The sequence below is a fragment of the Periplaneta americana genome, chromosome 2 (assembly GCF_040183065.1).
Source record: "Periplaneta americana isolate PAMFEO1 chromosome 2, P.americana_PAMFEO1_priV1, whole genome shotgun sequence".
Classification (NCBI taxonomy): Eukaryota; Metazoa; Arthropoda; class Insecta; order Blattodea; family Blattidae; genus Periplaneta; species Periplaneta americana.
In genome coordinates, this window is record NC_091118.1 from 8954819 (window position 1) to 8969375 (window position 14557).

General features: G+C 36.8%; 1 protein-coding gene across 1 annotated transcript in view; it reads right to left on the reverse strand.

Annotated features, from left to right (window-relative positions):
• LOC138712648 (uncharacterized) overlaps nucleotides 1-14557 on the reverse strand; it is a 91036-nt gene that overhangs the window by 56991 nt on the left and 19488 nt on the right. The window contains exons 3-5 of the mRNA XM_069844614.1: nucleotides 13185-13373; nucleotides 6472-6730; nucleotides 4062-4248 (exon numbers count right to left, since the gene is read on the reverse strand). Of these exons, the coding sequence (XP_069700715.1) occupies nucleotides 4062-4248; nucleotides 6472-6730; nucleotides 13185-13373 (635 nt within the window). The remainder of the gene's footprint in view (nucleotides 1-4061; nucleotides 4249-6471; nucleotides 6731-13184; nucleotides 13374-14557) is intronic.

Here is a 14557-nt window from a genome sequence, read left to right on the forward strand (position 1 = left end):
ATTCAATCACATATTATGAATCAATTCTAACAATTCCTTCACGATTCTTCCCAGTCTGTGATTCCAACTACTCTTTTGAATCGTCAATGAATGACTCACAGGACACTTCCCTTTGCACACCACGGGTAGAAGAAAAATGTTCTACATCTCTCGCATAGATGGCATGAGAGGTGAGACACTGTATGGTCTCTTTCTGATTGGCTGGAACCATTCATCATGACCTCCATTAGTCTACAAAATTATCCAAGATAGTGCTTTCTAATTTGCTATTGTAGGCAGAGTCCTAGATGCTTCTACAACAGCATGTGAAGATTTTGACGCGTTTCTTGGAACAAATTGAGGGGTTTGGGGGGAAAAAACCAGGCAGCTCCAATTTTTGTCATTTTTGAGTTATTTATGCACAGAGGACAAAAAAATACACTCTATCGTTTGGTTGAAGAACCAGGTAGTTCCAAGCATTACATTCACAGTTATAATGCATTTTGGAGCTGCCTCTTCTGTACATGCTTATTGTTTGGCGGTAAGTTTTTCTTCATTATCTCGGAAAGTTGTTGTTGTTTTCTAATGCCAGGCATTTGACAATAAAGTCATTTGACCTCTTTCACTCCAATATTTTTCAAAGATATTATCATGGCCAGCCACTGAAGCACAGATTTTGAGGTGTTCCGAATCCATTTCTTGGTTTGAGTTGCACAATGGGCAGTTAGGGGACTGATATATTCCAATTCTATGCAGGTGTTTGGCCTAACAATCATGGCCTGTTGCCAATCTAAATGCAGCTACAGACGATTTTCGTGGTAAATCGGGAATTAACTGTGGATTTTGATGCAGAGAGTTCCATTTTTTCCCTTGGGATTGAGTTATCAAATTTTGTTTGTTGAAGTCTAAGTATGTAGATTTAATAAATCTTTTCACAGAGTAATACGTAGATTTAGTAACAGGTCTGTAAGTAGCAGTGCTGCCCTTCTTTGCTAAAGCATCCGCATTCTCGTTTCCCAGGATTCCACAATGGGATGGTATGCATTGGAATACAATTCTTTTATTGAATGATATTAATTGAGAGAGCATTTTAGTTATTTCTGCTGTTTGAGATGAAGGTGTGTGTTTAGAGACTATTGATAGAATAGCTGCTTTGGAGTCTGACAATATAACTGCATTCTTAAATTTATTGATGTGGCATAGAAGATTCCTGAGACTTTCACTTATTGCAATGATTTCTCCATCAAACGTTGTTCCATACCCAAGAGATCTATAAAGTGAGAAGAGACAGCACGTAACACCTGCACCGGCACCTTGTTCTCTGGAGATCAAGGATCCGTCGGTGTATAAATGAAGCCAGTTTTGTGGAGGGTATCTAATATTAATTGTATCTAAAGACAATTGTTTTAGTATTTCAGTGTTTACTTCTGATTTCAGTATTTCTTCTGTTAAATTCAGATTATATTCCATACTTAACAGAGTTAAAGGGTTTGGTTTAATTTGTAGGTTTTCTTTTAAATTCGGGATATTGATTTTCTGTTTTAATTCTTGAACAATGGATATGAAACTTTTTTGAGTTTTCAATCTACAGAGAGGACTGTATGAATGCCAATTGTTTCCTGGTAATCTAATAAGTTTTTCATATTGAATCAGTGCTTTTTCTTCTATTGTCATTTTGATGCTGTTAATATTAGTGAGGAATCTCATAGAATCTATTGGAGTTGTTTTGATTCCACCAGTAATGAGTCTGAGAGCTTGGTTTTGAACATATTCTATGTCGTTTATGAAAGGTGAAGTAATAAAAATTTCTCCGCAGTATGTCAGCACTGGCTGTATAAACATTTTGTATGTAGTGTTCAAAGTATTCCTAGAGCATCCCCATTTCTTTCCTGCTAGTCCTTTTAGAAGGGAGAATCTTTTACGAGCTTTTTCAGAAATGTATTTTCAAATGGTTGCTCCATGTTAACTTACTATCGAAAATAACTCCAAGATATTTGGATTCATAAGTCCTAGGAAGGTGTTGGCCATTGTATTGGATATTGAATTCTCTTTCTTTTTTACCAACAGAAAATATTTGGTAGTTACTTTTGCTTAAATTGAGTGTCATCAAATTTGATGTATTCCATTCATGTAGTTGATTTAGAGCTTTGAGAGCAGAATTTTGAATTTTGTCTCTATGTCTGTAAGATCCGGAAGTCCACAAAACTATATCATCTGCAAATAGTGCTGTTTTCATGTTTGATTCCTCTAACAGGGAGGGTAAGTCATTTATATAAATATTGAATAAAGTTGTGCTGAGGACAGTGCCCTGAGGTAGACCTCGATATGTTTGTCTGTAACTAGAAAGTGAGTTATTGAATTAGTGGCAATGAATTGTTGACTACGGAATTCTGATATCCATCTGAACATATTGCTGGAGATACCTAATTTCTGGAGTTTTAGTAATAATTTATTTCTCCAAACAGAGTCATATGCTAGCTGAAAGTCAATAATTATTGCCAAGGTATCTTCTTTCTTGTTAAAACTGTCTTTTATTTCTTGGCCGAGGCGTATGACTTGTTCACTGGTAGAGTGTAGTTGTTGAAAGCCGGCTTGTCTTGGTGATAAAAGATTTTGGGATTCTAAATACCAAGTTAATCTGTTGGAGATCATGGACTCCATGGTTTTTGCTATCATGCTTAATAGTGCTATTGGTCGGTAACTATTAACATCATGAGCAGGTTTCCCTTTTTTGTGAATTGATACAATGATTGTTTTTTTCCAAGCTGCAAGAACTGAGGTGTTCCATGATAAATTGAAAATGGATAAAAGTACAGACTTGGCTTTTTTCCCCCCACATGTTTAAAAAATTCGGAATGAATGTTATCGGGGCCAGGAGATTTCTTGGTTTTTAAATTTTGTAAAGCTAGAGTTAATTCTTTGGAAGTAAAATTTTGATGAAATATTTCAGGTTTTGTACTAGTAATATTGTTTTTATTATTTTTATGTAATTCTCTTTTGATAAATTTGTCAGTTTTTTTGGTATAGGGATGTAATCTGTGAGAGTTTGAGTAGTGTTTACTAAATGCGTTTGCTATATCTCTACTATCTGTTAGTGTTTTGTTATTATGAATAAATGTTATGTTTTATTTAACGACACTCGCAACTGCAGAGGTTATATCAGCGTCGCCGGATGTGCCGGAATTTTGTCCCGCAGGAGTTCTTTTACATGGCAGTAAATCTACTGACATGAGCCTGTCGCATTTAAGCACACTTAAATGCCATCGACCTGGCCCGGGATCGAACCCGCAACCTTGGGCATAGAAGGCCAGCGCTATACCAACTTGCCAACCAGGTCGACTTATTATGAATAAATTATCTCGAAAAGTACTGAATTGGAACCGCCTGGTTTTTCCCCCAAACCCCTCAATTGATATATTTTTATTTAGTTTTGAAGTACATCATTATGTAGGATTAATTTCTTGTCAATAGAACACAAATTACAGTTTTTTTCCTCCTAAAATTAGGGTGTGCATATTATTCGATGATGTGGAGTATTCACGTAAATATAATAATAATAATAATAATAATAATAATAATAATAATAATAATAATAATAATGATTTATTTAACCTGGCAGAGTTAAGGCCATACGGCCTTCTCTAACACTCAACCAGGAGTAAAGACTGCGTTACAAAAACACTACAAATTTACAAATTACACTACAATTTTACACACAAAACTGAATAAGATAATAATAATAATAAAAAAATAAACAACAAATAAGAAGAAATCAGACATAATATATAACATACAGAAAGAAAGAAAAAAGCATAATAATATGTGAACAGCAGGTCAAAATAAATGAGGCATACAAAAAAAAGACAATTATTCATAATAATAATAATAATAATAATAATAATAATAATAATAATAATAATAGTAATAATGATGATAATAATAATAATAATACTAATAGTAGTAATAAAATAGTGCAGTATGGTAGTATATGAAGTGAAACAGAACAAAACTGATGTCCAGTGGCATAACAGTTTTAAGGAAATTGTGAAACTGTTCGGTATGGAAGTTGAGCAGACACTTACTGCAGGCTTCTTGACGTTCCTGGTTCGCTGGCTGCGGTCCATGTGACTGATAGCTGTTGTGCTACAACTTCGCTTGTTCTTACTAACAGCTATGGACACGAAGGCAGAGTTTGGGTCCAGGAAGTCATCCTCGTCCTCGTGATCATCTTCAAGACTCGCAGACACACTCTCCCCGTTCAACTTGCTGCTGGGAACAAACGACAGTCAGGTTAGGGTACAGCTGGATGCTGTGTTAGAGAAAACCATGCCCATAAGGGGCAGCTAAGGGTGATGCATGCAAGACGTGACATTTAAAACAGCAGGGATATACAACAAACATTGTTACTATTCGTACAGCTTACTATTACAGATAAGTTACCAGAATGTGGGAAAGAAGAGCGGGGAGAGAAAAGGTAGAGGGAAAAGAGAGAAGAAAGAAGAGGGCACAAAAAAGGACAGCAAAGCAAAGAGGACAGCAGTGTAGAAGAAAGAGAGGAAAACAGAAATGACAGATGAGGAATGGAGAGGAGAAGAGAGGTAAGTATGCAATTGCTGATGGTAATTTGTAATTACAGAATATTTGTCCTCGTGGAAGAACATAACCTACAAACGCTGTTGCTATTAACTGCATCCCTTCAAAAACCGTGTGATTACTGATAAAGGATTTTAAAAATAGTATTCATAGATACAGGGTGGCACACGAAATGTCATACCATTTAATTATCACATAAAAATTTTAATATTCTTGTTTCGATGTTTCTAACTGCGCTAGTGGATGCCAAAATTCATGGAAAATCCGATAGGTAGCATCACAGTTTGGATGTAACCATAGCTACGAGCACAAACATCAATTTTTGAAATGGCGGACAACGGGCGATTGACTGTTGGACACAAGGTGAAAGTTATTCTGTGTTGTGAGTAAATAAAACGTTCGATTATGGGCTAGGGAACTTCCTCGCATGCTGCATGAAAAAGAAATGTTTGGGGCAAAAGTTTCTGTATGGGCCGCAATTTCGATTCACGGAATCATCGGTCCAATTTTCTTCGATGAAACTGTCAACCAAGTGCGATACAAAACCATGTTGGAAAGCAGATTTATCCCCCATCTCATGGCAAAAGGTCTCACTATGGAAACTCAGTGGTTCATGCAGGGTGGAGCCCGTCCACACACTGCAAACATTGCTCTGGATTACCTGCACGAGATGTTTGATCTTCGTGTGATGTCACATCGACATGGGTGCGGCAAAATGTGGCCGCCTCATAGGCCAGACATTAATCCATGCGATTTCTTTTTATGGGGATTCCTAAAAGAGAAAGTGTACCAAAGGAGGCCAGAAAATTGGTGCAGCTCAGAGCCCTTCTAGTGGAGTTGTGCCGTGCGCTATCTGAAGACTTGTGTCGAAAAGTGGTGACGAATGTAAGGGTTCGTTTGCAAGAGGTTGTGAGGCAAAATGTTCTGCAGTAGAGATAAAATTCCAAATCCTAATTATTAATTCTGTATAATTTTGTAAAGCTTTAATACAAATCAATAGGTGTTACGTGTAAAGTAAATGGTATGACATTTCGTGTGCCACCCTATATTTTATTGAATACTATTTTTAAAATCAGAATGTAGTACGAAATGGAAATATAAAAATTGAAAATTTATCCTTCGAAGAGGTGGAAAAATTCAAATATCTTGGGAGCAACAGTAACAAATATAAATAATACTCGGGAGGAAATTAAACGCAGAATAAATATGGGAAATGCCTGTTATTATTCGGTTGAGAAGCTCTTATCATCCAGTCTGCTGTCAAAAAATCTGAAAGTTAGAATTTATAAAACAGTTATATTACCGGTTGTTCTGTATGGATGTGAAACTTGGACTCTCACTTTGAGAAACATAGGTTAAGGGTGTTTGAGAATAAGGTTCTTAGGAAAATATTTGGGGCTTAGAGGGATGAAGTTACAGGAGAATGGAGAAAGTTACACAACACAGAACTGCACGCATTGTATTCTTCACCTGACATAATTAGGAATATTAAATCCAGACGTTTGAGATGGGCAGGGCATGTAGCACATATAGGTGAATTCAGAAATGCATATTGTGCTTGTTCAGAGACCTGAGAGAAAAAGACCTTTGGGGAGGCTGAGACGTACATGGGAGGATAATACTGAACTTAGTCCTAGTGTCCCTTAAGGGGAGGTTGTAAATTGATTTGGATCAAAATTAACATTTTTTGGTTTTTAGCTGAACTAATAAATTAAGAAAAAGTCGGTAGCTTAAGGAAGATCACAACTACAGGTGTGCAAATTTTCATAGATGTAGATTGAATAGTTTCTGAGATAAGTGTACCTGAAGTTGCTAAATTTAACACGGCGAGGATAGGGCTTACAACCTCCCCTTAAGGGACAGCAATACAGTACACTGGGTGGCTGTCTTTGAACTTACCTTTTACTATTTTTACTAGTTGATTTTTTACTATTTTGTGAGGCAGTCTCTTTTTTACTAACATTATTATTGTTATTGTTTTTATTTTTATTTGTAGAGTTCATTTCCTTCTCTTCCCGCTTCTTCTCTCTTCGTCTCTTCTTCTTGGCTTTCCTCTTCTCTGCCCGCCGCTTCTCGCGCTCCTCCTCTGCCACCAGCTCCTCCGCGTTCTTGGCGGCCAAGTCCGGGCGCAATACATGCACTTCTCGCTCGTTCATGCCTGCCAACACATACAGCAACCTCAGTCACATTGACTACCTCATTTTAACTTTACACGATGGAGTTCACTAAATAACCTGAAACCAAGCTGGAAAACATAATACACAGCAAGGATGAGAAAGTAAACAAATGAAGCAATAACTTAAAAGTGAGCCATGTTTAGAATTAGCAGGCTTTGACAATTTGTAAAGCAAGAGAACATTTATGGTTGCTAAGTCAATGCCTGATGTCCTCTTGTTTTACAAAACAAAAGAACATTATTTATGGTTACTAAGTCAAAACCTGATGTCCTTGTTTTACAAAACAAAAGAACGTTATTTATGGTTACTAAGTCAAAACCTGATGTCCTTGTTTTACAAAACAAAAGAACGTTATTTATGGTTACTAAGTCAAAACCTGATGTCCTCGTTTTACAAAACAAAAGAACGTTATTTATGGTTACCTGAGAGGATAAAAAGAAAGGAGAGAGCGATCCAAGGGGAAATGCTTGCAAGCGAAGGGACGGATGTGACGTGAAACTACACCTTTTGTCCCATAATTCTCCGTGAAATACCGCCAAGTATTTAATTTTGCTACAGGCTGTTACGTCACATGGCGAAATTTAAATGTCTAATTCAAATTTTAATAATGGTTAGTTGTTGCGTTTGTGGTGTAACAGCTAAATCAAAATCTTCAGGAAATGCCGTGACCTTTCATATTTGAGCATTATATTGTTATATTTATGTATAATGAATGGAATTCATATAATAGTATGTAGGCCTAACCATTATGGCTTACGTTCTTTACAGATTTCCAAAAGATTTGTCGTAAAATTGAATGGCTAAAATTTATAAATAAGCCAAATTGGCAGCCAACGGCAAGAAGCGTTATTTGTTCGCAACATTTCCTGGAAGAATGTTTTGACAGATCCTCCTGCTGCTCTAGTGTTAGACTGAAATCAAATCCAGTTCCAACTTAGCACGTGGAAAGACTTAAATATGTAAGCATATTGTGACAGCGACGTGAGATTCGAACTCACGACCAGCGTCCCGCAAGAGAGCATATCGCGCGGGCTTCATGAAGCATGAGGGACGGCGCGACGAGGGGAAAGGGAAAGGCCCACGCGACGAGGGGAGAGTGCACGCGCAACTGCTGCATGCGGAGTAAGGGGAAATGGACCTTCCCGACCCTTCCAGAAATGCGTCGAAGTGGAGATATCCAGATAATTCTCTACACACCTGTAGAAATTTCTCGCAACTATGATTTTGCTATAAAAGAAGAAGCGCCAGCGAACTCGAGCAGTTTTTCAGTTATTCAGTCAGTGAGTAAGCCAGAGCAAGCAAGCCAGCCGGAGTTCGACTCGAGTGTGCGTCCGCATCTGCGTCAGCATCCGAAGGCCTGAGTTCGAGTGCAGTGGACCGCAGTTGGAGGGACCTGAGTTCGAGTGCAGTGGCCGCAGTTGGAGGGACCCGAGTTCGAGTACAGTGAACTGTCTCTGAAGGTCTGTGGTTCGAGATACTGTGAACTCGAGTGACTGAGATATAAGAACTGTGAACTGAGAACTGATAGTTCTGATTTGTAAATAGTGCTTTGTAAATATTAGTTAAGATTAACAGTTCATTGTTGTTCGTACTAGTCCAAGTAAATTGTCATTGTCGTCGGTGGAGTGCTATAACGAATACTGTGTTAAGTGAAAATCCAATTGTTGACGAGAGCGTTTAAGGCGAATTGTAGAAAGGAATTATTGTTGTGGCGAATAAATTACATTGTTGGTACTAATAAAATTCACAATATCATCCACCTATATATATATTTAGAATTTAACAATGATGAAGTACATTGCATTTAATTATAGTCTATAAGATTTCATATACAAATTAGTCTAGTTTTTTTCTCTTCCCTTTGAGGTTCGGCATCATAATCCAGAGACTCTAAAAGAAGTTCCTTATACAATTTGAACATCATCAGAACTGCCATCAAACTCTGACACACCAAGAAAGTTGGGCGAAAAGGAGGTGAAAAACGGCATTGGATAGTAATCACCTCCCAATCTGTTATAATTCTACACAGAATTCCAGCACTTTTTTCTCCAGAAGAAAAACACTGGCTATAGCCTATGCAACAAATGCACACTTTTCTCTTTTTTCTGTAAATTTAGACGTGATAAAGTATATACAGTAGCGTGCAAATTAATCCGAACACGACATATTTTTACATTTTCTGTCATTGTTGGCCTCACAGCTGCTCATATCGCTTTAATTGACATCTGTAGTACGTGTAATTCCATTGTTGAAGGTCTATCATTATTTTTTTTTTTATAATATGTGACATTTTGCCTGTCGTTTTGTACTTATAAGCATTTCAGTTGTGTTGAAGACTTAATATTGCAATCCTTTGTACATTCTGTCTTCTTCACAAATGGATACAACTCCACGAAAACGGTCTAAAATTATAACATTAGCAGAGCATTCTTCTATGACACAGAGGCAAATTGCTGCAGAATGTCACATCGGTTTGGCTACTGTTAATTCGATCATAAAACGATACAGGGAGACTGGACCCATCACACCCCAGAAAAAAGGAAACTGTGGCCGGAAAAGGAAGACTTCACCTGCAGATGATCGTTTAATTGTCAGGAAAAGTAAATTAAATCCTAGACTAACTGCTGTTGACTTAACCCGCGAGTTAATGGCTACCACTGGGGCGAATATTCATGTCACAACAGTGCGGCGTAGGCTTTTGGAAGCTGGACGAAGGGCTCGTAAGCCTATTAAGAAGCAACTGCTAACCCCTGTTATGTGCAAAAAACGCTTAATGTGGGCAAAATTACATCAACACTGGACAGTGAATGACTGGAAGAATGTACTTTTTTCCAATGAGTCTCATTTCGAGGTCCACGGCCACCGTGTTTCTTACGTATGGAAAGGATCAGAAAAAGTAACAGCAGCTCATCTCCAACAAGTACCCAAATACCCCCCCTAAAGTAATGTTTTGGGGTTGTTTTACACATGAAGGGCCTGGAGCATTAATACCTATCAAGGGAATGATGAATTCTGACAAATATATTCACTTATTGGGAACCAGAATCGTACCCCAGCTGCAAAAATCATTTCCGGATGGCAGAGGTGTGTTCCAACAAAACCTGGCACCATGCCATACGTCTCGAAAAACTACAGAATTCTTCAACAAGAAGAATATTCAGGTACTCCCCTGGCCAGGCAACTCACCTGACATAACCCCATTGAGAACTTGTGGTCAATTTGCAAAAGAAGAATGCAAAAAATGGATTATTCTACAAAGGAGAAGATGATTTCTGCCCTCATTGGTATATGGTTTCGCGATGAAGAAATGAAGAATATTTGTGGGAAATTAGTGGAATCCATGCCAAATCGTTTCAGACCTGTTATTAGGAACAAGGGAGGCCACATAGATTACTGAGGTATGTCTTAGATCCTTTTTTATCCCGTTTGAGTGTTTTTGCATAAGTAATTACATTGTTCGGATTAATTTGCACGCTACTGTAGCTATATAACTTAGTATTGTGTTAGGCCGTATAATGGTCCATCTATATACAAGATAGGCCTACTACATAACCTATATAAAAATGTGGCCTACACTTTTCTGAACATTTATTAATAAAACAATTGATCATTAAAAATGTAATTTAGCATTATAATAGGACTGTATATATTCTTTGTACTATATATAAAAATGTAAAATATTTTATGGCCTATATTTAAAAAATAATGTAATTTACCAGTATTAGGCCATGTAGCAACTACATAATAAAAATAATAGCCTACACTCTTTGAAAATACTGCAGCCTATAATATTTTATTGTCGAAGAACCTTATGTAATTATATTTGTCATGGTTGACCTTAACCCTGCACTTTTCTGTGTAGTAACTTACGATACTTTATAAAGCCAAGTATTTAAAAAATTAGACTCAACAGCACAATATGTCCACCTATGCTCTATCTAACATATGAAGCTTCAAAAATTATATTTTGTCTTACGTAAATGGCTTAGAATGGATGTGGAGAGAATAGGAGTAAATTAGTAGATTATTATATCAATGTACATTTCACTGTAGCTTTATTAAACGTATTATGGTTGTTACATGGACTGAACACTTCATTTCTACTTTCTTTTATTGCTGTTCACTATATTCACCAACAGAAAAGAATATTAGCTTTTATAAAAATAACACCCGCTGAATTTTACTAGACTTTCAAAATATTCACAATACAAAACAGAAGTCATAATCGTAATACTACGAACATAACAGCTGTTTAACGTGCCGGAAAAAGAAATCGACTATGGGTAATTTGGCGGCCATACTAGTACAGATTTTTGTTCCACCGTTTCAAGCTTATAGCCCGGGGTTGATGGTTACTGATGTTCTCTTGTTTTACAAACTGTCAAACCTGTTAGGGTAATTTCTAAACTTGGCCCACTGATTTAAGTTGTTTCTTCACTGTTTTTATCCACACATTTCTTATGACAACATTATATTGCTTTGTCCCATAACCAGAAAATCAAACGATATAAAAGGTAAGAGTTGGAACAATGCCTACAGCACTTTCTGGATCATTAAACAATCAATGTAAACTTGAGTTGTCCTAATCTCAAGGGTTTTTCATGGTTTTCTTGAGTAACAAGGGCAAATGCTGGATTGAAAATTTACATACCATGATTCATCACCATCTCAATCACCAATATCATAAACATTTAATCAAAATCTAAAATAAGTTACACGGACACAAGCCATCTACAACACTCACACAATAGAAACAGGAACTCAACAATAGTAACAATGGCCAACTGATATACTCACAGATGCTAAACACATGATAAGACCACAGATGTTAAAGCGTGTATAAATCAACTTAAAAAAACTCTTACTTATTGTATAAATAAAGCAACTTTAGTAAAATAGATATTACAGGGTGAATTCTGTTATTTACTATGGAATTATGAAGTTGAATAATTTTCTTAAGTAATTTAATTTTGCTTTACCATCAGATAATTATTATTTATTATCATTAACCTCCTGTTTGGAACATGGGAAGAGTGATAGTAGGAGGAAGAAGAATAAAGTGCATAAGATTTGCTGATGATATGGCGTTGTTAGCAGAAGAGGAGGTGATACTAAGAGATATGCTACTGGAGCTAAATGACAGCTGTGAGCAGTATGGGATGAAGATAAATTCCAACAAGACGAAGACTATGATCATAGGAAGAAAAATAAAGATAAACCTACAAATTCGAAATGAGGCAGTAGAGCAAGTGCACAGCTTCAAATACTTGGGTTGTACTATTTAGTAATAACATGAATTGCTGCCAGGAAGTCAAAAAGAGGATAGCAATGGCCAAGGAAGCTCTTAATAGAAAAAAGGAGCATCTTCTGCGGACCTCTGGAAAAAGAACTAAGGAAGAGACTAGTAAAGTGCTTTGTGTGGAGTGTGCTTTGTATGGCGGCAGAAACATGGACATTACGAGGAAGTGAAAAGAAACGATTAGAAGCATTTGAAATGTGGATATGTAGAAAAATGGAGCGTGTGAAATGTATAGACAGAATAAGAAATGAAGCTGTGGTAGAAAGAGTATGTGAAGGAAGAATAACGCTGAAACTGATCAGGAAGAAAAAAAAAGAAATTGACAGGGTCCCTGGCTGAGAAGAAACTGCCTACTGAAGGATGCACTGGAAGGAATGGTGAACGGGAGAAGAGTTCGGGGCAGAACAAGATATCAGATGATAAACAACATTAAGATATATGGATCATATGAGGAGACTAAGAGGAAGGTAGAGAATAGGAAAGATTGGAGAATGCTGGGTTTGCAATGAAAGACCTCCCCTAGTGCAGAAAACTATGAATAATAATAATAACTTTCCACCTTTCAACTTTCAAATTCAAATATCTTGGGAGCAACAGTAACAAATATAAATGATACTCGGGAGGAAATTAAACGCAGAATAAATATGGGAAATGCCTGGGACTGAAGCTGGATAGTCTATGGCGAGTCCTCGGCATCACTTCATTACCCCCCTTTGATTTGATTACCTGGTTGGGTTTTCCGAGGTTTTCCCCAACCAAAATGCAAATGCCAGGTAATATTTTGGCGAATCCTCGGACCTCACCTCATCTCACTACATCTCGCCAAAATATTGTAAAAAATTGTAAAAATTGTAGAAAATTACTAAATTGTAAAACTGTAAAAATTGTAAAATATTGTAAAAATTTGTAAAAATTGTAATTGTAATATTGTAAAATTTTGACTTGTTCCACATCTTAAAGCTTCACTGCTCATGTAAGATCTATGGAATATAATAAATGAATGAATGAAGAAGAACAAATACAGAGATTCAGAGGAAGGCAGAAAATAGGGAAAATTGGAGAATGCTGGGTTTGCAGTGAAAGAACTGTCACAGGTCAGAACACTATGTCACCAGCCTCAACTGATAATGTCTTACTTTTCTTTCTCCTTAGACCTCTGTGGAAGCTGAGCTTGTCTTCGTGAGCATGGGCGTGAGCTGCCAGCAGACGCATCATCATTAACTCACGGTCATCGAACCCACTGCTGGAGCAGGACGAGCTGCAGTAATCGTCCTCATCGTCCTCTTCCTCATCGTCTGATATGTCGGAGAACACTTCAGTGCAGGCTGCAGACAAGACAATGATTCAGCTGCAGGCAACTCAACAAATTCAACAAAATTTCAATGAAATTCTTCAATCTACTATCACTAAGGCTCAGATTTCTATGATACGTCATATTTTTATCATGCTCTCGTTTTACAAACTGAAGTTAAATTAAGCTTTCCTGAACACGACATGGTTTTTATAATGGTCACAAAAAGTATATTTTACCATATTTTATCATTTAGTCATATCTGACCAAGAAATAGTAGAAAAGCATGCTTTTGTATGTATGTATTTATTCACACTTCAAATGGGTATATACCCAGTGGCAGTGGTAACTAATTACACTCAATAATGACAATTAATAATAAACACAACTAATAAAAAAGCAATAATTAACAATAATGATAAATAATAATTATAATTATAATAATAATGAGCATCCTAAGTTAAATGACGCATGATCACTTAAAATAACATTTAAAGTAAATCTAATTTGTATCTTAATCCTAAGTTCGAACTAAGATCCACGAGTGTGACAGGTACCTTTCGGCACTACACTTATTTCGCTGTCAACTCACTCACTGCACTGATTCTACCTGATTTCACTAACACTTCAAAACCATTTCACTGTTCAAATACTTTGCACAGCCACTTCACTGACACAACACACTTCCTCACTGATACAACACTTCAAATAACAAGATATCAATTACACCCTTTAAGTAGTGTGTATAATATACTACCGTCTATTAGTAAAGTCCTTAAGCCTATTTTTAAATACATTTTTGGTTATAGTAAAGCCTTTAGTGAGTCTGCAGGTAAAGCATTCCAGTCCCTGATAGTACGATTGAGAAAAGAAAACTTTCCAGTGTCCGTCCTCTGTCTTCTTTCCCTCAATTTATATGAGTGGTCGTTCCTTGAAGAGTAATTAGGCAGCTGCAACCTATTTTTTATTTCTCTCCAGGCAGGCTCACCTCTGTATGTTTTGAACAGTGCGCATAATCGAATTCGCGTTCTCCGGTCCGTGTGTGTGTCCCATTTTAATGGTGAATTATTACAAGACTTAAGAGCCCGTTTTTGAATCTTTTCCAGTGTCTTAATATGTTCTAATCTGTAAGGATCCCAACATGCAGCACAATATTCCATTACTGGACGAACTAGTGATTTATATGCAATCTCTTTGGACTTATCAGAGTCTTTCCTT